Source organism: Aplidium turbinatum, chromosome 14 (genome assembly GCF_918807975.1).
Source record: "Aplidium turbinatum chromosome 14, kaAplTurb1.1, whole genome shotgun sequence".
Classification (NCBI taxonomy): domain Eukaryota; kingdom Metazoa; phylum Chordata; class Ascidiacea; order Aplousobranchia; family Polyclinidae; genus Aplidium; species Aplidium turbinatum.
The window spans coordinates 19,599,746-19,623,471 of NC_137485.1; the positions used below are offsets into that span (position 1 = coordinate 19,599,746).

The following is a 23,726-nucleotide window of genomic DNA, read 5'->3' on the forward strand; positions in this document are numbered from 1 at the left end:
TTCATAAGTTGAATACACAGAATGTGGTTAAAGGCAAAAGTTCCGATGCTGAAATGGATCGCATAATTTTGAAGCAATTTCTAGAAAGGTTGGCAATAGGCTACAAATGAATTACATACAGGGCTGTTGAAAAGATAATTTGAGCCCGGCACCAATGGGCTCCGCGGTGGTTTCTTCAAGTTCCTTGGCTGCTTAGAAAGGTTACGAGCCCCTAAAATCATCTCGGACCCGGGTCGAATAGTATTCACTGAACCCTTCGTCAACGCTACTTGTTACATAAGACAGGTCAATTCCACTGAGAACAATTTTGCTAGAAGGCTCGTCTTGTCTAATGAACAATAGCAGGTCAAGCCTCATCGTGTAATCTCAATTTCGGCTACTCAGTGGACGATAACGATAGGGCTACCATACGTCCTCTTACGAGGATTTGTCCTCTTTTTTCAAGAAAAATGAATTGCCTCCGAGGACACTAAAAAATGCTCAAATGTCCTCTTTTTAGACAGTTTGGGTTTTCATGCTTATATTTTCAACGGGATTATATTGCTTGATGATGTTTCAGCGACGGCTTGTAGGCTAAGGTACCTGCAGCTAATAAGGCCCGCTAATTTTCAAACCTCAATATTTTTCTAAATACTGCATAATTTTGAACGAAACTTGGAATGAGGATACTTTGGGTCTATCTAAACAACATATCTGTGAAACAAGCTTCTAAGTAAAAGAGGTTGTAAAATATTAAAAAAAAATCTCAAGCGGGCCTTATTAGATGCACGTGTTGTGAATAAGGCCCGGTTTGAATTAGCACCAAAAGTGATGGAAAAGGTGTATTTTCACAATAACAACACCACAAAACAAATTCTAATCGACAACACAGGCACATAACTAATGATTAAATACACAGAGACAATTATTCCCTCTCCCACCCCATGCTTTATTTTTTAAAAAGCGATATGGTGTTTTTAGATATGGTAGGGATGATAAAGTATTTTGATTCTGAAATTATGATATTTCCATTGCAATAACAAATTGGATTAATGGTGTAACAAGAATTTTTAGGTCACTCAAGTCTTTAACCCTCACTTTCTTAACCAGGGGTGCACAACGTTACCCCAGGGGCCCATAGGCCTCATTACCAAAATTAGCCTAGTCTGATCATCATTATCAGTGTCACGATTTCTTTCTATCTGTTACCAGGAAAAAGACTTGGAAAGGTTCAATGACGTAGTTTAATGGGTCAAACCGAAAAGCAGTCAATTAAATGTCGAATAATTCTACTAGTGAAATGATAATCTGACTTCTTGAAGAACTTTAACGAACGGCTTCTCAAATAACTCTAATTTCTGCATCAACTACCAATCCACAACTCATAGCACAACTCTCATAATCAACTCATAATAATCACCATAATAATAATTACACAAACTACACCACTATTTATAGTTGGTTGTTCAGTCCAGTAACTTCGAGAAGGTTACGTAGTGTTGCATCACACGAATTCATCGTCGGTCACGTAGCATTGAGCGGCATAAACAAGCAAGTTTAAAGAAGTCTAAAGAATGTCACGTAGGAGTAGAGGACTGTTACATAATACAGATTTCGTAATCAGAGGTCCATTCGTAAACAACCTTGTGACATCATGACAAACGATATTGGCAATTGTGAAAACAACAGAACGTTCCAGATACAGAATGATCTAGAATTACGTTGCAGAACAACGACTTCACAATTAGAGGTTACTACTGGTCATTGACCGATAATAACATACCGCTCAAGAATTCCATAATGAAAACAGCACATTCTGTCAAGACGCAAAGCAGCCCGACGCGAGGCCTTGCACATTGATTGTGACAACCAGTCTTGCTTTAATTAGAAAAAAAGTTCAAATTTATTGGTTTTACTGCATCAGCATGCACATATCTTTCACATAAAATGCAAAAAAAACGGAAGTCAAAGCGGTTTGTTAACTGCAGAGCAGTCTAAAATATGTAAAAATTAATAAAACCACTCAATTTCAGTCACCCCAAACTTCAACTTTCCATAACTCAAAAAGTTCTCAACTTTAGGCTGTGAAACTTTACCAGTTAGTCTCAATTCACCATAGCAGCAATCAGATCTTACAATTTTGTTTAAAAGATTTGTAACAACAGAGATCCAGGGTTGGGCTTTCAGGGGCGCCGGAAGCGGGGGGCACTGGGGGCGGATGCCCCCCCTGCCCTCAAATTTTCTGCAGATGGAGGGGCAGAGGGGGCAATGGTGCCCTTTTAAAGTCATGTAAGCAACTGCACATTTTGCAATATAACAATTTCTGCTATTCGCTTTTAGCCTAATAATAATATTTACGGCAGAAAATTTTGCAACACAGTAGCCTATCAGACCTTAAAACTCATTTTTTTTCTAGAGCTCCTTCTCGGCGGCCAAATCTGCGTGCTTGGAGGCCAAAATACAAAATAACGATAGCACAAGTAAATAAAATTAAACCTGCAACAATGCTAAAATGATCACTTAGCGTTGTTAAAATCTGGGCCTGGGCGACGTCTTATACAATAGAATCGTTGCACCTCGCAATAACTGCTTTATCAGGATTGTAATCCAGTAGGCCTACTGCGGGACCATCTAACGACACTTGCACGAGTGTCTCCAATGTGGCTGATTTTAAAGAAGTTCGCCATTCCCCTAGAATTCTTTTTAGCAACGAAAAAGAACGTTCGACATGTGTTGACGATGACGACAAGGTAATAAAATAAGTATTTCAATGATGTAAAGGACATTACTAAAAGAAGCATAATTTTTGGAAAATATGATCAAAAAATGTTTTCCCCTTGGATGTCAACTAATCTAGTTCTCCTTTTTAACAACGATTCAATGTCCGACAACATCGAATCGATATAAAAACGACAATATTGCCAGTCGATGTAAATTAGCACTTCGGATTAAGACTTTGTTAAAATAAACGTCGAGAATTACAAACAAGACTTACAGCGTTGGTGATCGCAGATGGATATATTCCATCAATAACAAATATTCCCGCACAATGCAACAGTGGCAATTATGACGCGCTGACCTAATTTTGCGTCACTCTTTGATACTACATATTTTCGACAGTTAATCCACGATCATTCTATTGCGAAATGAAATATTTGGCTAGAAGAGACCGGCGGCCAAACTTGGCCGATTGTGGAGGTAGCACCGGTGGTCATTTAAGCACTACTTAGCGGCCATGGCCGCAGGCTGCTTTAAGGCTTGACAGTAGGTTACATCATTATAACATATAGCATGATGCCCTTCTTTGTATACCGGACACTTGTAGGCTATTATTACTCAATACATAGTGAGCTGATAGATTACAGTAGCATTATCGCTAAATCTTATCTTAAAACTTGAAAAAAAAATTGCCTTTTAGTAAAAAAAAGTGCCCTTTTTTCGTAATCTTGCCCCCCCTGTCAAAAATCGTTCCGGCGCCCCTGTGGGCCTTATTAGCTGCAGGTGCCTTATTAGTTTTCTAATCATTTTGTATAGGCTACCAATGTAACGTGCTGATTCATAAATTCTACAAGAAATTGGCGCATTTTATGGAACTGCTATTGAACGATCATTGACTGGTTGACTGTAAGGTATTAAACGACATTTTAAAGGCCATGCTCACACTTTCACAAAAATTATTTTTTTGCCTACATACGTTTTATATTGATACAACGCTAGATAGGGTACAGCTTTGCAAGGAAAGGAACAGCTTTTTAGTTCACGCCGTAACGGTTATGTGCAGCTTACTGTTTTAATCATATTTCTTGCAAATAATTTAACAATTTCGTTAAGGCTTACCAATCCTTGAAAAAAGTTAAGACTTCGCTACCTGGAGATCGTGCCTGATTTGTCACATTTTGCGATCATTGCTGTGACTGAAACAGTCTAAAAATTAGGTATTTTTTTTCACTTTTTTGCTAACTCTTAATGATATAAAATCATTTGTTGTCTTAAGGCCTATACTGCAATGATCTAATAATGTAAATGATGTAGGGCCTAAAAGATTTTTCAAGCGTAAAATTATACTTGCTGTCCTCTTTTTAGACGATGAAAATATGGTAGGCCTAGATAACGACGATTTTTCAAAACCAAGATAAAACGACAGGCTTTTTCCAGCGCTATCTGAAATCGAACATGACATTTGATGGCCAATGTTTGCACCTTGCACTCAATGAATGACTTCGTCCTAAATCGTCACTTTCTTACGCTTGACCTTATTGCCACAAAAGGCGGAGTCGATATTTTATTGTCTTATTTACTACATGATCTAATTTCGTTCGATGCAAACGAGAAGAGTTAGAAAAGCAAAGCAGTGAAGTGCGTCTGGCTTATATATCGCTTTAAAGCAGTGGTTCTTAACCATTTTAATATCGTTACCCCTGAAAAGAACATAGGCTAATGGATTTCAATTACCCATTTTCAAAAAATAACAAATTACAGTTTGCAATCAATTAATCAACAAAAGATGCAAAATGACTTCTTGCTAACAAGCTGTCAAATCTAAGCTGAGTGGAGGATAGACAGCATCTCATATCAGAGTCAAATCGCAAACTTGTTTTGATGTTTCGTTGTCATAGATGCCATTGCTGAAACTTCTACTTCACAGCAATATGTTAAAGGAGTTTGGGTCAAAAACAGCGCTTTTCTGGAAAGGATGAGATATTCATTTTGAAGGCCAACCCAAAACTTTTCAATACTTCCCCCTTTGCAAATTCGGTTTTTAGATTTCTATTTTCACGCAGTCCAAGAAACTCTATTTTCGCTGCCATATCGTCATCACTGATGCAGCTTTCTTCAATCGAAAACGCCTTGCTAATCTACAAGTCCTTGTGTCACCCATCGATTCTAAAAAAGTATTTTTCGATAGCGCTAACTATGGAATTCAAGTGGCTAATAATACACTGAGTATGTGGAGTAAAGCTGCATAACAATACACTGAGTATGTGGAGTAAAGCTGCATTTCATATTTGGATCAGATTGCAAGAGCATTGTCAAGTTTAAAACATGCTTGTATTTTGTTGGAATGTAACCAACAAACGACAATCCAAAATACCCCTTTGGGGGTAGACCCACAGGTTAAGAACCACCGCTTTAAAGTCATCATAATGCCGTTTAGTTAAGGTGCAAATGCGATAAATATTTTGGCAAGTGATTAAACGATCTAAGCAGCACCCGGAACATTATTTTCTCATATTACAAACGATAATTACCTTGATAAACACGCAATCTTTTCATTTTCTTGATTCTTTTCAGTAGCCTAAGTTATTCATATTCATATTTTCTCATGCAAATTTAACTAAAATATAATATGCTGATAGAAAGAATAAAACGGCAGTACTTGTCACTCACGAGAGTCTACTGAACGCATTGTTTCAACAATGCCAACATTAATTATATGAACTTTGTATAGCTACGAAGCCAAGAGTAAGTTACAAAAATCAGGTAAAAAAGCAAGCACACGATATGAAATTTGTGGATGTTAGTGAACTACAAAACAAAATTTCAGCTAAGCGTGAAAACATCCAAAAACGTTAATCATTAGATTTCATGGTGAAAGTGCATATGTTTCGTTATAAAACATCCGCATCGTGGTTTTACAGCAGCAAACCAACGGTAATTAAGTGCTACAAGTGCCAATATTCGGATTCGATTTTCTTATTATTGTGCAGCCAGTTTCATGTGAATAAAGTTTTTCGTCAGAATTCCTAATAATTTCTACCAACACCGCGAAAGAGCACGCTATGACAGAGCAAAAGCAAATGGTTAGTTTTGACCACTACAATCAAACAATTGTCTGAAATACGAAGCGTTCCTTTGTATTACACAGAAAGATCATAGAAGCGTTGATATGTTACGAGCCAATAAGCGAAGGAATGTTCTTGTTTGGTTGATAATTTGGTGTTGAAATTCTTCAGTTAAATCTCAATGGTGAGATCCATGTCTTCTGCAATTCAATCAATAAAATTATTTCCCAATGTCAGACTAGTGGTAATAGAAAAGTCTACTTTGTTTCTTGGTGACATCAACAGTTAAAACGAGCACATGGAAATAAATTTCCCTCTTCCCTCTAACATTTTAGATTTAAATTGATTCATTATTGCCGAGAAAAATATTCAATATTTCTTGCGGCAATGTTGTTGAAAAGTCGAAATGTAATTGAGAAAAAAAAGGTGAATAAAGCGAATCACTTCTTTAGTGTTCATGAGAAGTAACAAGTTTTATCATGTGCAGAAGTGATTCCTTAGAAGGGATCAATTAATTACAAAGCTTCTTCCTCAGTAGTGTAACTCTTGTGATTGGGTTGACAGGTTTATTTTGATATTTAAATTTGAAAAGACGTAGAAAAAAACTATACACGCTTAACTGTGCGGCATCACAATCTTTCCTGCATCTTTCTACCTGTCCTTTTATGGCATCTATCAGTAGCTGCATCTACGTCAAGGAAAGTATTCGAATTGAAATCAAAGATATTTTATACAGTAATTACTATTTATTTGTAAACTCATCATCATCATTAAGTTCCTTCCTCTCGTATTTAAGTTCCTTCCTCCTCATCATTAAGTTCCTTCCATTTGTAAACTGAATCTCAATTAAAAAAATTAATCATTTACTTGCAACATCACCAGCTAATCCTCAGCTTCGTAGCTACGTGTACTGAACACCAACCATAACCACTCGGAAGTATGCTATGCTGAAGATGGACGTAAATGTACAAAAGTTTCTCATTTCCTTTGCAATTTACAACTTCTCAAACTTACTCATATTGGTTCAACAGGGCCAAAGTTGCTTGGCGCTAGTTAAAGGAGTTTATTTCGCAACAGTTGATGTTGATTGTGGTCTGGCAAAGATGAGAACGTGCTCACAAGCACATGTTGGAATGGAAAGAACCAGTGTTTGATTCAATTTGGGCGTTCAAAGCGACGATAAATGCGTTGTGCAAATTTGATGACAGTAATACAATGTAACAAAAACTATCACAAAGATTGAGATAGTTTCAATGATAATGTAAAACTTTATAATGTTACTCAATTTCTGAACAAGACAAAAACCTCGGTTGCTAACCTTTTGACCAAAATATCCTCTTTTTAGGCACAGCTGACTGGATGACTGTTTGTAGACTAACTTTCTACCTGTCTGCTTTGAGGCTAAATTGCTACGGTGGACGATTGATATGATAGTTTAATTGGCACCGTGTGTTATACAACAGACAAAAAGAAAACGTTTCTACCACTCTCAACAATAACTCTTTATTGCTAGGAAATTTCATGACTATCATAAATAACATTAGCATTGGCAACACTGAACAAGTGCGAATCGCAAATAAAATTTCATTCGGGAATTAAGAAAAATTGTTTTGCTATTTTAAAAACCCACTTCAATTTAGCAAGAGCGGAAAATTTTGCGCTTAAATTGGAAATACTATCGTGAAAAATCAATCCACAGTCACTGCAACTAAATCTACTTCTTGTCTGTAATCACTAAGTATTAGTTAGACTATCCACTGAACTTTTCTTATCAGAGACAAGAAGATTTATAAGGTTCTGAAACACTAGACATGGTATATCTATTTTAACTCAAATATTTAATAACTGTTTTGGCTACATAAAAGTATATCTTCATTCGTTTCTGCTCCTCCAAATGATCTTCAGTTTTTCTTTGCATTTTCGCCTGAGATTCTGCTTAGAAAGTCTGTAAAGATTCTACGCTTCATTGCACGGAGGTCGCAAATTAAGTTGCTTCACACAAGAACTAAAGAGTTGAAAAATAGGACAAAAGAAGAGGCTTCATGCTAATCTTGGAGAAACTGATACATCGCACCTTGCTTGAGCCCGAGTGACATTCCCCACTCGTAGAGGGAGATCCTGTGATCACGATCGGCATCAGCTTCCTTGAAGAACTTTCGCGTGCAAGGCTCCAGTGGGATCAGAGTTGCCAGCAAAGGTTCCAACTCATTGCGACTCAAATACCTGAAAGAATTTTAATTTACACGGTCAGCCTGCAACAGAAGATAAAAAGCTTGGTCTCACATTAACAATCGAGACTTTCGTTATTTTTGCTACAAAGTAAAATGTTCAGGGCCATTCTGGACTGACATATTAGAAACATCAAAACTAAAGATTTAACAGTTTTTAGATGATTTTGTCTTCTTTACGACCGATGTTACCAGTTGGCCACAGAGAAGCAACAAGAATTTGGAAATCAGTAATGGCATCGTTAAGCAGCTTAGTTGTTTGGCTTGGCGACCTGGTTCACTAGCTTGAAGCAAGTTGTTTAACAGCTTTTTGATGCCACCGTCGGTTAAGCTCTGCACATCAAGATAAATTTCAGGATATCTTAAAACTAAAAGACAACTGAAGTCGCACTTGTCAGGAGGGTTCACATCAAGGACAAGGAACTTCCAGTGCACTGGGTAACGGTAGAGAGTCATGTAGACGCCATTGCTCACGTCATTCTTCATATCTTCGATGGATTTCAGTTCAAACTCATGAAGACGGTCCCGGTTAGAAGCAAGACGACGTCCCTGTGGTAAGAAGATTGTAATCAACTTAGAAATGATTTATTAAAATAACACAAATGCGAAGGAAATGTTTGGTTCCACAGGCTCAGCTCCGAGCGTCAGTCTCGAATGAGCTTAATTCACAAAGGCAAAGCAAGACCCTTCACGCAAGTAATGCAATGACAATTTTTGCAATGAGAAAGCACATCATTAAAAGATTTGAAAATTGACAATGAGCCAGTCAGAAAATCAGTCTATTTTGTATTGATCCAACGTTAGCAACGTTAACGTAAAAATAGACTGATTTGCTGGCTGGGGAGCACAAACTAACTGGACTTGAAAAACAACTTTATTCGAAGTCTCGACAATGCCACTTCTTGTGCCTTGCATCAATACCCGGAGGCAAAATTATGAATAAAATCTGTGATCAATCGGTTGTTTGAACCACAATTTAATCTATCCTTCTACTTGAATTGCAAATTGATTCGCTTAAAAGCTAAAATTGTAAGGTTTTGTTAATTTTTTTAAGACTTACTTTACGTAAACTCGTATACTTCATGAAAGTGGAACGATATTTTATATCCTCGAATCAAAATATCAACTTCAGACAGACTGTAACAGTACCACTTATAATCTCTCATCTACGACATTTTAGTCGTTTTTCCTCAGTATTTAGCAGTAGGATTATTCGAAACAAAGCATTTGGCCCATTGTTAAGGCTTATGGGTGTAGGCTTATAGCCTCATGAGCCGCAACAACGCTGTGTACCACATCACTGTTTTTACAGTCGACTGGCCAAACGTTTGGTAAAATCCTGTTGAAGTTGGGCCAAGAACTTGACAAACCGATGCACCGCGCTGTGACATTTCCTGACTGCAGCTGCCTTCACAGCAACCACTCGACCAAGAAAAGTATGGCCGGACTTTTTTTCTGATGTTTCAACCGAAATTGCTATATTTTTTTTATGATTTCTCTAAACATTCGATCAATGACCGACAAAGTACTGAAAAAAAAAACTAGTTGTGCGTTCTGCACTTAGAGTTGGAGAAAAAATTGTATTTTTCTGGATATGACCATTGTATTACTGAACAACTGACCATACATGAACAACAAATTAATTGATTGACAAAACGTCGGAATAAAAGCAGGTTGTCACTTTATACATCTTGTGATAGTTCAGCTTAATTTGCACCAGTAGAACGCATCATGTTATTTAACTAAATGCCTTGCGAACAGCCTCATTCAATTTTCAGCATGAACAACAAAATGGCCTGTAAATCATAAATAACAGCTCCACTCGTTTGTAGCGCGCTTTACTGATAGACTTATCAAGATAAGGCCAAATGTACTTGGAAAAATCGAAACTACAGAATTCAACAAAGTAAACTTCCTCAAACAATCGGCTTGTCGTCTCATACAACTGAAGTAAAACACTAAAAAATAGTTGTTAGTTGTCTATGTTTGCGATAATGTATAGCAGTGTTTCTCAACCTTTTTTGGCCCAACGCCCCCGCCATGAACTGGCAAAACTTTACCGCCCCCCCCCCCCCAACAAAAACGATTAATTACGAAAAGCAAATATAAAACAAGAAATACTACAAAAAGTGCCTCAATGCCAAGCAAAAAGCCAAGCAGAGCGAATTACATCAAGTATAGGCTAGTTACCAGTCTCTAAAACCCTTACAGCCTGTTCCCCTAAAAGGGGGATCATCAGAAGGTCCTTATTCAAATAGAATTCTATTTCTATTAGAATAAGGACCTTTTGATGAACCCCTTTTAGGGTGAAACAGGCTGTAAGGGTTTTAGAGACTAGTAACTATATTTGATGAAAAGCAAATATATATTTGCGAGCATGAAAACAGTATAGGCCTACTGGTAGTCAGTGTGAACCTTAGACTTGGTGAGAAAGTGCCAGTTTCTTCACATCCGGTGTAAAGCCAGTGAGAAACATTCGAAGATCCCTCTTATGGATATGTCAAGTGGGTTTCGCTGTTTGGTATGTAGCACAACAACACAGCTGAATCCCTTTTCCACCAGGTATGAGGTAGGAAATGCTACCACAAAGGTACGAGCTCTTTGACGAAACCGTTGCGCTGGGCGGTAGATGGGTTAAACCAGAATGCTCCCTAATAATCAAAACGCCTCCTTACTTCGAGGTAATCATACCGCCCCCGTTGAGAACCACTGATGTATAGCAAGGACAGAAACCTTAAATAGATTCTCTTGTCATTTTAATTGGGCTTGGTTAAGTTTGTTACATTAGTTTCCTCCTTAACGCCGTTCTAATCCAGTACAAAAAATGTCAGATTCAATAACCTGCTAGTTGGAAACAGAGCTTTCCCAATTATTAATTTATTATTGTCCGATTGGAATAAATATTTGTATCACCTGGTTCTTCTGTTTGTCATTCAATCCTTCTGCTTCTGTTTCCGTCTCATCATAAAGTTGGAGGAAGACATTCTTGATCCACATCCGCATTCTGGTAGGAAACTCAAACATCTCATCATCGCTGCATCGATAAAGCCCTGGAAGAATAAGGATCCACTAGGAATTCAGTCAGGATAATATCCTGCAGGTCCACATAAAAACACTCATGTTCGATATTTTCACCAACACAACTTTTCTTTTACCGTGCGCAAGAGACACCTGCACAGCCAAGTGGTGAGAGCCCTGGAACGGCACTCGAAAGGGCGCCGGTCCAACACCGCTCAAGAGCATGCGGTTGTGCCTTTGGCAAGACACTTAAAGGCATGCCTGAAGGTGGACACGAAGATTGGCTTCCTTGCCTTCCCGTACACTTAATCTAACTCTGAACAACCGGGTTTAAGTCTGGATACGACAAAACAAAAACAGATCAACGTTTCCCAGTGTTGCAGGTAGCTACTAAATGCTCAAACTTGATAAAAAAAAAGCTGAGAACGACAAGCACTAAGAACAGGTCGGTTTCGATGAAGGAGTTGCGGTTTGAAAAACTACAACAATCAGAAATATGACAAAGAAATGTTCCACATACTTTTGCATGGGCCATAGTAACTCAAGCGCAAATGCTTTCCTGCAGTGACATTGTCTCGCTTGTACAGACAACGAGTACGCCACAGTTCGCATTCGGTGACATATGTGATGTTATCCGTCCCGCACACTCTGAAAATACGAAACGGATGCTGCTCAAGTGATCATGCAACCAATACTGAAGGGTCTACAACAGTGGTTCTCAATCTTTTTGTCTTGGCGGACTCTTTTTGGTACCTTCGAAGCGGTCGCAAACCCCTAAAAAATTTTTATCTGAAATTTTGGTAGCTTATATCGCGTCTCTTAATGGAATCAAATGTTTCATAAGTTTCGAAGCGACACATTTAGAAGAATTTGCTGAACTCGCGACGCACTTATGACGATGAACGACATTGACGAAGTTATGTTATGAGCTTTATGTTGGCACACATGATCAAAAATCAGTAATCTATATGCTGATTTAAAGTTTTATTTTTTTATAATTTTTATCAAAAGTTAATAGAACTTTCGCGACCATTCCAACAAATTTCTTCTTTTTTTCATTTGTAATCAATATTGCGTTGTAATTACAGTCATTGCAAAACTGAGTGGTGATAGACTGCTGACTAACGTTTGCATTTATAAGTTAAGCATTGATAAACAATGTTGTCTCAAAAGAATTTAGTTGGAGAATGGAGATAGCCTTATTAAAAAATTTAATTCATTTATATATATTTTTTAAGTTAGGAAACCAAACTTTTGTGCGATGTTCTTTGAAATTTCAAACGACGCACCAGTGCGTTGCGACATACAGTTTGAAAATCAATGTAATAGGTAAATAATGCATAACCAATATTTATTATAACTTTTGTAATTTATCAATCATGTTGCAGACTCGGAAACTTTTACGGGCCCCCTAAAATCGCTTCGGGGGCCCCTTGGGGATCGCCGACCTCTGGTTGTGAACCACTGGACTACAAGTTACACGTCTCAGGCATACAACTTGCAACGGTACACACTATTATAATCTCCTTGAACGTAATAACATTGCTCATGCAATCAAAAAAAGTTAACTATGACAAGAAAACCAAACTTGTATTAAAACAGTCATTATGCACATTAGAGATGCAGCAAACCCAAAATTTTTATCCGCACACCGCACCGCAACTGACTCATCTATCCGCGCACCGCACACCGCAATTTATCTGGAACTTTGACACTGCACCGCACCGCACACTGTAAATTACAAAAATATTTTAACGCGTTATTTCTCTAGAAAGTCAATTGTAGCAAAAAGCACCCATGGCATAAAACTGATAACCTACCAGTACAGTTGTGCACTAATTGACTAGGCTAACCAGATCATATCTCTTATCAGCAATGCATCTAAGTTCTAAGACATAATACAAACTAAGACAAATAGAATGTTCCTGGATCCAGTATCAGGACTTTTGAACACTTTTTGTAAGCAATAATGCAATTTTAATGTCAGTGGCTATATGAACTACACACACAAGAGTAAAACTTATAGCCTGAACTCACTAGGCTAACTGTTATAGTAACTAATGCGGTAGTTGCGCTAGGCCTATGGCCTGGGAGCTGAGCTTATCAGCTAGGCTATTAACCAAAAACATTCGTACAGCTTCCCTGACAAGCCAGCCCAAAACCCTGTCAACTGCAAGCCATTTGCATTTGCATAGCTTTCCAGCTTAGGGTTTCCGAAGGAAAAAAAAACTAATCCATGTTTCCAATTTAAATTTGAAGTTTCATAACTGCTTTTCTTGAAAAGTTGAAAGTTTACGTTTACGAAAGTTTAATTTCTTGAAAGTTTACGCGGCAAGCGGCGCGGCTTTGTCATTTCAACCTTCCACGCGGCGCGGCACGCGGCGAAAAAGTCAAAAGCGGCCACGTACGCGGCACGGCTTGCATCACTAATGCACATGCAAGCTGTACATTGGCCTGGGGTGGGGTAGTCCTTATGTAGCTAAAAATTTAAGTTGGTTGAAATTGTACAGGCGCCCCTTTATTGGTTCCACCTGATATAAAAACGCTTTCTGTAAAATATTTTTTGTTTTAAAAAAACAATTAAAACATGCTCATTGGAAACGAAGTTTTACAACCTAAGTTAGGCTGCTTTGAGAAAAAACTGGTGCGAAACTTACGGAAAAAGATCATTGAGTAAGAATTTATACCTGAATTGTTGTTTAAAACGAAAAGTATTTTACTGAAAATGTTTTTACATTAACTGGATATATATAATATATTTTAGAAGGAACCCGTTTAAAACTCAAAAGTTGGCAAATAAGGACCACCCTACTGTATATTATATATATAACTTTTTTTGAAATTATTTAACTGTTTGAATGACAAAAAGCTAAAGAAGTTTAACAACAAAAAGAAGGCAACAAAGCTTTACAAGTCACAGTATATGTAAATCAAATATATTCGCAACATAAACAAACCTATCTTCAAGGTCTAGTGGGGTGGGACACTCTAATATGCATCTGCACACTGGGTCTTCATTAATGGTCACACACTCTCGGCCTCTCTTGCAGGTCACACCAACACACATGTCTACGAAACATAACAAGCGGAATGAAAGACAAAGAAGTCTGTTTGACTGCAGCCACACAACCCTGGTTCGACACCCAACTGAGAAGGATGAGGAAAAACAGCACCTACGACTACTCAAAGTGCAGTGAATTAGTGATGGTTAGCAACTGCTTAAGAAAAACAGCAGTTCAGAAAAAACAAACTTAAGTTTTTATTTCTGCAGTTCAGTACCTTGATGTAGTAATTTGTAGTATAAACACATAAAACACTAAGTAGTATGAGGCAGTTCTCAGTAAGAACTGAGCAAATGTTTGACAAGATTGTTGCAAATTGGTACCGTACTGAATACTATTAATTTATTTCAGTTGCTTGAAAAAACTGGATTTTTTAATAGTAATCCGTATTCTGCATGTATTTCTTCGTGTATACGAGCTTATTGTAAAGAATTTTACATATCAAGAGAAATGAATTGAATTTACACTTCAATCTTGAACCTCGATACCTAGATTGAACTTACAAAACCATACGGGTAATTCACAAAGAAATTTTCACTCTAAGCTTTAGCCCATCAAACGTAAATGGAATCTAACTCGTTTTACCATTCTCGTATACTTCATAACTAAGGCTAACAGCGTTTCACACAAGACAGGAGACTGGACTTAGTGAGACTTAGCTATAACAAGGTCAAAACAAGCAAGCTAAACATTTCAAAACACAAACCATCAGATTCAATAGGATCAGTTTCTTGAACAACCATGTTATCTTCCTCTTCATCGTCCGTCTCATCTTCATAGTCACTTGCTTTTTCCTCTTCTGCTTCTGGGAACTCTCGACCTATATCTTCCTCATCATCATCATCTTCATCATCTTCGTAATCTCCTTCTTCATCATCAACAGTTTCCATAGTTTCTTCGTCAATACTTTTGGCTTCCTCCTCAGATTTCTTTTGGGATTTGTTAGAATTAAGCCCTTCTTCATCATCTTCTTCATCCAACTCCTCCTCATCAAAAGATTTGTCTATAACGAGCTCCTCCTGAAGATAGTACACATTTATTTATCAAAATCTAACAGCAATTTGAAACAAATAAACAAACGATCTAAAAGTGTACTAGCTCTTGAAAACAAATTGGTAAGAAATAAAATTTTCTACTAAAGAGTAACAACATAACCCAGCTTGTGAAATTTGAAGTAAGACGACATAAAATCATTGAAACAAACAATGAAAGTGTCTGTTTTTGCATAGTATTAAACCCATCACCTCTATCGGGATTTCATAATGCAGATGCTTTCAGACAGTAACTGGAGACAAAAAGGTGATTTACTGGGCACAAATCAGAAAAGCATCCATATTAAAGCCACGTTGCATTTTAAAAGCCATCTCCAAATAGTTTTTAAGAAACCTACAACACCATCTTTTAAACATATCTTTCGGGCCAAGGCTTGCATGCAGTGAACTACCTACTAGATCATAGAGGGAAAATTAGAGTCAATATTTGTTTTAATTCTACAAAATATAAGCTAATTTTTTCTGGATCACATGTGAAAACTGAAAACATTTAAAGATTATAGCAGTTTTGAAATTCCAAAATTTGGCATTCTATTATATTTAGACTTACTTCATAACCGACTGGACAAATTCACATAACTTAATAGTTAACATGTGTGACGTGTTATTGCTTTAAGTTGCATTGTAATTTACGTTGTTGCTGATTGCTTCGTTGCTGATTGCTTTGTTACGTTGCCTTAAGTTCCTTTGTCGTTTTTACTGGTGTTTATTTTCAGTCTCAATTCAGTTTGCAGTTTATGTCGTCAGAACAACCTAGTTGCATTTTAGCGTAATAAACTTCTTAATAGAGGAATTGTAGATGGTTTCACTACATTTTATTACGCTAATAAAGTATGGATCTAAAAGACTTGCGCCCTAGACTCTTAGCTGCGGACCCGCAAAGTAAAGACGCTAAACGACAATGGGTGCATTGGTACAAGTCTTTTACAATTTATCTAGAAAAGCTCGGAGAAGTTTCAGCTGAAGACAAGTTGAATTTGCTTATAAATCACATAAACGCTTCAATATATGAACTGGTGTGTGAGACAACAAATTATGATGAAGCTATCGAACAACTGAAGCGCCTTTTTGAAAAGATTTCTAACCCCATGTTTTCTCGATTTGTTTTAAAAACTAGGAAGCAGAAGCCAGATGAATCACTAGACGAGTACATGCAGACCTTAAAGCGATTGAGCCTCTCCTGTGACTTTCGGGCCGTATCGGCAGTTGCGCATAAAGAGGAAGCTATACGTGACTCGTTTATCGCTGGGATTTCGTCAAATCACATTAAACAACGCTTGCTAGAGGACAAAAATGCTTCGCTACAACAAACTTTTGATAAAGCTCGATCCTTAGATGATGCCCAAACGTTTTGCAATCGTATCGAAATGACTGCGAGCCAGACTCCGTCTTCACTTGATTGTGGCGCAACAGCTTTTGAAACACGTCCTACCTTTAAAATTGAAGATTCTTCAGATAAGGAAGAAAGCTCAGATGTTAGCGCCGCGTTGGTTGAAAAGTGTAACTATTGCGGAAATAGGCGACATAGTAGAAGATATTGCCCTGCTCGTGAAGTTATTTGTTTCAAATGTTCTAAAAAAGGTCATTTCTCAAAAGTTTGTCGTCTTTCCAGGGTAAATCGAAAACCTATTTATTCATCTGCTTCTACTCCACGAGATGTCATTATGAATATGACAACCGAATCTTTCGACACCCACGCAAAGGTCAACGTCCCTGTTACAGTTAACGGAGTTCAAGCCAATGCTCTCATCGACACTGGCTCTACCCTTTGTCACATGAGCGACCGTTTAAGAAAGCGTCTAAATCTAAATCTTGAAGAAAGTGAATGCCGCATTGGTTTAGCCGTGAAAGGATGTTCATCGCAAAGTTTAGGAATCTGTAACGTAAAAGTCGCGCTTTTTGGACAAGAGTATGATAATGTAGGAGTCACTGTTTTGAAAAATTTGCTCACCGACCTAATTATCGGACAAACTTTTATGAAACAGCACAAAAGCGTGAACATTCAATTTGGAGGGCCTATGCCAACGTTACAGATCGGAGCATTAGAAGCTATTAAAACGTCTACTTCAATACAGCTTTTCAAACACTTAAGGAAGGAGTGCCATCCGATTGCTACAAAGCCTAGAAAGTATTCTCAAGCCGATAGAAGTTTTATCTCTTCAGAGGTGCAGCGACTTTATAAGGAAGGTTTAATTGAGCCGAGTCGTTCGCCATGGCGAGCACAACCTCTTGTGGTCACTCAAGAAAATCACAAAAAGCGTATGGTCATCGATTTTAGCCAAACCATAAACAAATTCACTTGTTTGGACGCGTATTAGGGTGGCTCTTAAAATTGAGTTTTTGAATTTTGCTTGGGACACCCTTTCAAATGGTGAGGTTGTCAGAAAAAATAACTCTTGCAAATTTTTTTTTAATTTGAAGTTGATTTAGAGGTGGCCCTTCCCCCCTAAAGTTCTGTGCCCTCCATCGAAATACCAAATCTGCGTATCTCGAAAACCAATTGAGCTAGAGATACAGTTTTTGTGTTAAAAGATGCAGAAAACATGGTTTTCTATCTGCTTTCTGAACATTGAATGCATCTATCTTGAGTAGAAAAGCAGTTATTTAGAAAAAACGCCTTTGACCAAATCTTGATTTTACAACCTTTTTTGTGACCACGAAACCGTCTACAAAATTTCGTTTTTTTGTCTTAATTTTTGCACCTTAGAGGGAACACTGGTAACGATATTCATATCAAAATGTAATTCTGGTCAGTATCATACTGGAAGAAGCGATATTATCGACAATATTTCACATATTGCCTTGCGCATCGTGACAGGATGTCTGCGACCTACACCATTGGACAATTTCCCTGTCCTTGCAGGCAACCAACCAGCTGAGTTTCGTCGCGAAGAAGCCATCCTGTCTCTTTCTCGCCGCACTACGAACCCCAACCACTTGCTCCACTCAAATCTCTACGAGTCTGTGAGCGAGCAATCGAGCATCCTCGGCAACTGAAATCGAGACACCCATTTGTATGTGACGCACAACTTCTGATGAAAACCGCTGAAGACCAATCCATCAGCGCGGCTACCTGGGAGAACAACAAATGGAGCTCAGAGTGGAAGAAGAACTCCTCAAGACTCTAAAGTTGTATCTCCGACACCAGCCCCCATCCAACCGGAATGCATAATTTGCCAAGGAAGGCCTGGGTGCGGCTCAACCGCCTGCGTACTGGGCTAGCCTACTGGAGTCAGACTATTTCGCACCAACATGCACAAATTGGGGATGGCTCCATCCGCAATCTGTGAGTGTGGCAAAGAGGAACAAACCACAGACCACACCATCTGTAACTGCGCCAAATGGTGTGCGTGGTCTGCTTGAACTGGATGACGAATCAATGGACGAATCAAAGGATTGCTGCTCGACACCTGCTCAAGCATCTAAACCGCATCGCCACTGCCCAAGAGTGGTAAAAGACAGAGCCCTTGACCCCTGGAGTAACAAAGAAGGTTTAAACGAAGAAGAATAGACAATATTGTTCTTGTTGGAATTTGGAAACAGTTTTCTGTGTTCAGTAACAACTTGCAAAAGAAACTGAAGTTGGTACTCATCTTCAGTTAAGATTTTGTTAAAATCCTGGATTAGACTTAGAGCAACTCCTCTCTCTGCTCTGTCATTGACTACTGAAAGTCCCTTTGCCATGTGTAAAGCTTGAATAAATGCACCATCTTCAGTCCAATGAGCAGGATCCTTTGAAAGTATAATTATTGCTTCATCTTCACCCAACAGCTGAAGAAGCCATTTTGAATTAGAGGTGCAATACTGTTCTAGACCCTTATTGCTAAGAAACGCATCTACTTTGATGCTTGGTCTCCTTGGTGGACGTTCTCCTGTTTCATCTAACATGGTTGCCACCATTAGCTTTTTACTTTCCACAGACAATCGAGAGTCAAACAAGGCTAGTCCAACCATTTCTTCGGACAGATACCATAAATGCACACCAAGCTTTTTGCATAAATCGCCTTTGCCATCCAACAAGTGCGATGCATAGCACCTGAAGCTTGAAAGCGGATTCCACGCTCAGGAGTTTCTCCAAGGAATATGATACAAAACGGGCATTTTAGCTATGCATGAATGCATAAAAGTTTAGGAATACTTATTTCGTTTATTGCTTTACCAGTTTTACCGGTTAGTTTATGAACTTTGTTTATTGAATAGCTTGGGCCACAATACTTGTTTAGCACTGTTTTGTGCTAGAATACCGAAAACAGGTTTTTTCTAAATAACTGCTTTTCTACTCAAGATAGACGCAATCACTGTTCACAAAGCATATAGGAAATCATGCTTTCTGCATCTTTTGACACAAAAACCGTATCTCTAGCTCAAGCAGTTTTTGAGATATGCAGATTTGGTATTTTGGAGGAGGGAGCAAAACTTTAGGGGGGGAGGGCCACCTCTAAATCAATTTCAAATTCAAAAATTTTTTGCAGGAGTTATTTTTTCTGACAACCTCACCTTTTAAAAGGGTGTCCCACACAAAATTCAAATTTTTTTCATTTTTTGCCAAATAAGAGCCACCCTAACGCGTATCCTTTACCTCTTATGTCAGACGTAGTGAACAATGTTGCTAGGAACAGCATCTATACAACGCTAGATTTAAAAAGTGCGTACCACCAGGTAGAAGTTCCTCTGCAAGATCGAAATTACACTGCTTTCGAAGCCGATGGAAGCTTGTGGCAATGGAAGAGAACGCCGTTTGGTCTAACGAATGCAGTACCTGGTTTTCAACGGATAATGGACAACATTATCAAAGACTACGAGTGCAAAGGTACGTACGCTTATCTTGACAATATTACCATTTGCGGGAAAACCCAAGAAGAGCACGATCAAAATTTATCAAAATTTCTTGCAGTAGCTCGAGAATGCAATCTAACTTTCAATGAAGCAAAAAGTACTTATTCGGCAGATACAATCGACTTGCTTGGATATAGAATCTCTAAAGGTACTTTAAGTCCTAACCCCGAAAGAGTGGAATCTTTACTAAAAATCCCGCCTCCAAAAAGTAGTAAACAACAGCAGAGGATTGTCGGTTTATTTGCGTATTATGCGCAATGGATTTCGCGTTATTCTGACAAGATTCAGCCTCTAATTCGAAACACTACCTTTCCTCTGAATGATGCAGCCCTAAACTCTTTCGCGACGTTGAAAACTGAATTGGCTCAAGTTACGCTTGGGGTGATAGATGAAGAAATTTCATTTACAGTAGAAACTGACGCATCTGACATTGCCATTTCAGCCACTTTAAATCAGAACGGGCGACCCGTTGCTTTTTTTTCCAGGACACTCAACAAAAGTGAAAAAGTTCACTGAAGCATAGAGAAAGAAGCGACGGCAATTATCGAAGCCATTCGAAAATGGAGTCATTTTCTAGCGGGACGCCGATTCAAACTTGTCACAGATCAAAAATCGGTGGCATTCATGTACAACAGCAACAACCATGGCAAGGTAAAAAACGCAAAAATTTTGAGATGGCAACTGGAACTATCACAGTACGATTATGAAATTGTTTATCGAGCAGGGAAGTATAATACTGCTCCCGACACTTTATCTAGAGTGTATTGTGCAACTATGATGGACAATTCGTTGTATGAAATTCATGCGGCCTTATGCCACCCTGGAGTAACTCGCATGCATCATTATGTTAAAACAAAGAATTTGCCTTATTCTATTGATGACATCCGTAAAATGACATCCGCTTGTGAAATTTGTGCTGAGTTGAAACCTAAGTTCTACAAGCCAATTGAAATTCCATTGATAAAAGCTACGCAACCTATGGAGCGCTTAAGCATCGATTTCAAAGGACCTTTACCTTCTGCTACGAATAACAAATACATTCTGACTGTAGTAGATGAGTACTCTCGATTTCCTTTCGCCTTTCCTTGTAGTAAAGTAGACACTGAAACTGTAATCTCGTGCATGTCTAGTCTTTTTGCAATGTTTGGTAAATGTGGTTATGTGCATTCGGATAGAGGTGCATCGTTTATGTCTAAGGATTTTGTGTCTTACATGTACAGTTTGCGTATTCCTACCAGCAGAACCTCTATATACAATCCACGGGCTAATGGCCAATGCGAAAGATACAACGACGTAATTTGGACTTCTGTAAAACTTGCTTTGAAAACTCGAGATCTTCCTATTTCTAAATGGGAGTGTGTTCTACCTGATGTTTTACATTCTATGCGCTCTTTATTATGTACTGCAACAAACGTGACGCCACACGAGCGATTTTTTAATTTTCAGCGTCGTTCAAGTCTAGGTCTTTCCATACCTACTTGGGTTAAATGTCCTCAAAAGGTTTTATTGAGACGACACGTTCGTGCTAGCAAGTATGAACCGCTTGTCGAAGAAGTGGAAATGACTCATGCAACTCCGAACTACGCGCACGTTCGTTTCGCGAACGGACGCGAAACCACAGTGTCAATTCGTGACATCGCTCCAACTGCTTGTGGTGGCCTTGACGAGTCGACTCTTAGTTTGCCGGATCTCGGGAGTCCAAACGAAGGGATAAACAATCCATCTGTGGAAATTCCCGAACAAATAACAACTAATAATGAGTCTGTCAATGAAGATGCACCTGCCCCGTCATCGGAAACTCATATACCGACTGATTCCAGCGAGCGCCCCATGCCCCGGCGCTCATCTCGTTCAAGGCGACCGCCAAACAGATTTGTAAATTAATTAAATGTATTTAATGTATTAGCGCCTTTAATTTTTGTTGATCCCTATTGATAATCTATGGAAGGGGTGAATGACGTGTTATTGCTTCAAGTTGCATTGTAATTTACGTTGTTGCTGAGTGCTTTGTTACGTTGCCTTAAGTTCCTTTGTCGTTTTTACTGGTGTTTATTTTCAGTCTCAATTCAGTTTGCAGTTTATGTCGTCAGAACAACCTAGTTGCATTTTAGCGTAATAAACTTCTTAATAGAGGAATTGTAGATGGTTTCACTACAATGTGTTCAAAATGTGTTGCTCAAGTGAATACCAGCACTTAAACCTAGGATCAAACATAAAATAAAATCTTTTGACCACTAACCTGTGCTCAGTTTCAATGCGAACACACTTAGCCTTTATGAGAAGTTTAAATAAACATTTCTATCCTTTCACCATATATTCAAGTTAATTTAATATGAAAAAGTGTGCACTTTAAAGGTTAAACATTAGGAACAACAATTACCCCTTCTCTTGTTACAGCTTGCAAATTTGGTGAAATGATGGTGTCATCATCAGTGTCAAATAAATTCTGAAATATATACAGAAAATAAGTCATAAAGGTCACAAAAACATATATGTTATTTCAAAGTCATGTTGTGCGCATTGCTTTATTTAATTAAGAAATACTAAGCCAGTTGCAGTATTAAACTAAAGTACATAATATATATACCGTACAACATAATGCTTGTTGGTTAACACAAAAAAAATACTATGATGACACCAATTAGCAACAGTAACATACACCAATTACACCATTAGCCTACTCACAATTTATGTTTGAGTTTGGAACATACAAGCTTATTATCCGAGAAGAATAATTATGTATGCTTACAAAATCAGTCAACCGTACACAAAATTATCAAAACCACAACGCTAACGGTAGGCTAAACAGTAAACACTCTTGCCAGATAAAGCGACATATGATAAACTCATACTATTTTATTCACATAAAACATGATTCGAAATTACAAATGTCTCAGTCTCATTGATAAAATGGTTTTATTGAATAATTAATTAGTATTTCAGATTTTGAGAAGACAAGCCAACTAACTAAAACAAAACTACTTACATTAGCACATGATAAAGAAACTCCAATCAACACAACTAATAAAGAGACTTTCATGTCTGGCCACTGTATGGCGACAACTGAATTCTGTTTTGAAACACAAGCTTACTAGAGGCCAATTGGAAAATGAAACCACCTGCTGTAAAAAAACAACCATGTCATGCATAGTATACAGATAAAAGTGTAGTTCAGTTTCACAACACAATAAACAAAAATATATAAATCGCATAGCCAAGGATGGCAGGGAAAGACCAAAAGGTCGGCAAAGTCAGCTGCCACTCGAACACATAAGCAAAATACAAAAATTTAAAAACATAATACCGGTACCGTAATGAACATATTACAACACAGTGAAATAACAAATACAAAGTACGGTACATAATGACTAATGACTATGTACAAGCAGATGATATGATTGATTGATTGAATCTTTATCCTCGGACTGGGAAAGCTTCTTGCAGAGCTTAATCCTGGCAGTTTCGCATACTTGTAGAGGCTTTGAATCACTGGCGCATGCCCGGTCACCGAGATTGACAGAGTGAAGTTTCCGATTATTGAAGTCTTGTTGTCGGGGAATTATTCCATCCATTAGATGCCGCTGAATGGAGAGCAGCCCTTAACGTGCGTTGCTCAAGCGCACATGTTTTAGGAGTGATTACTGTACAAAAATTTTTTAAGAAACATTTATAAATTTAAAAGTATATCGTACTTATAAAATGTTCCTTTTAGTTCTTTTGATATTTGATTCCATAGGCAAAGCAGGTTATACAGCAGGGGGGACAGAT

The 23,726-nt window shown here is 38.1% G+C and overlaps 2 protein-coding genes across 3 annotated transcripts; one reads left to right on the forward strand and one right to left on the reverse strand.

Moving 5' to 3' along the window:
• Window positions 1-4,246: 4,246 nt before the first annotated feature.
• Window positions 4,247-23,082, reverse strand: LOC145783278 (SPARC-like). 2 transcript variants are annotated; one of them, XM_082595107.1, is made up of 9 exons: window positions 22,945-23,082; window positions 22,339-22,404; window positions 14,777-15,089; window positions 13,966-14,077; window positions 11,529-11,656; window positions 10,904-11,040; window positions 8,382-8,539; window positions 7,837-7,985; window positions 4,247-5,962 (listed from the first exon to the last, which is right to left on the reverse strand). In XM_082595107.1, exons 1-9 carry the CDS (start codon window positions 22,996-22,998, stop codon window positions 5,934-5,936), a joined length of 1,146 nt encoding a protein of 381 aa, XP_082451233.1. In that variant the 5' UTR covers window positions 22,999-23,082; the 3' UTR covers window positions 4,247-5,933. The 2 variants fall into 2 exon arrangements, with proteins under 2 accessions (XP_082451233.1, XP_082451234.1); XM_082595108.1 differs by lacking the exons at window positions 11,529-11,656; window positions 13,966-14,077.
• Window positions 20,312-21,905, forward strand: LOC145783279 (uncharacterized). Its single transcript, XM_082595109.1, has 2 exons — window positions 20,312-20,609; window positions 21,405-21,905. Exons 1-2 carry the CDS (start codon window positions 20,583-20,585, stop codon window positions 21,840-21,842), a joined length of 465 nt encoding a protein of 154 aa, XP_082451235.1. The 5' UTR covers window positions 20,312-20,582; the 3' UTR covers window positions 21,843-21,905.
• Window positions 23,083-23,726: the final 644 nt, after the last annotated feature.

Coding starts and splice junctions, on each gene's coding strand:
- LOC145783278 (XM_082595107.1), bottom strand. CDS start 22,998: ATGAAAGTCTCTTTATTAGTTGTGTTGATTGGAGTTTCTTTATCATGT. Junction 11,657..13,965: donor CCACTAGACCTTGAAGATAG/GTTTGTTTATGT, acceptor TCGTATTTTCAG/AGTGTGCGGGACGGATAACA. Junction 11,041..11,528: donor TTACTATGGCCCATGCAAAA/GTATGTGGAACA, acceptor TTATTCTTCCAG/GGCTTTATCGATGCAGCGAT.
- LOC145783279 (XM_082595109.1), top strand. CDS start 20,583: ATGTACAACAGCAACAACCATGGCAAG. Junction 20,610..21,404: donor ACAGCAACAACCATGGCAAG/GTAAAAAACGCA, acceptor TTTAATTTTCAG/CGTCGTTCAAGTCTAGGTCT.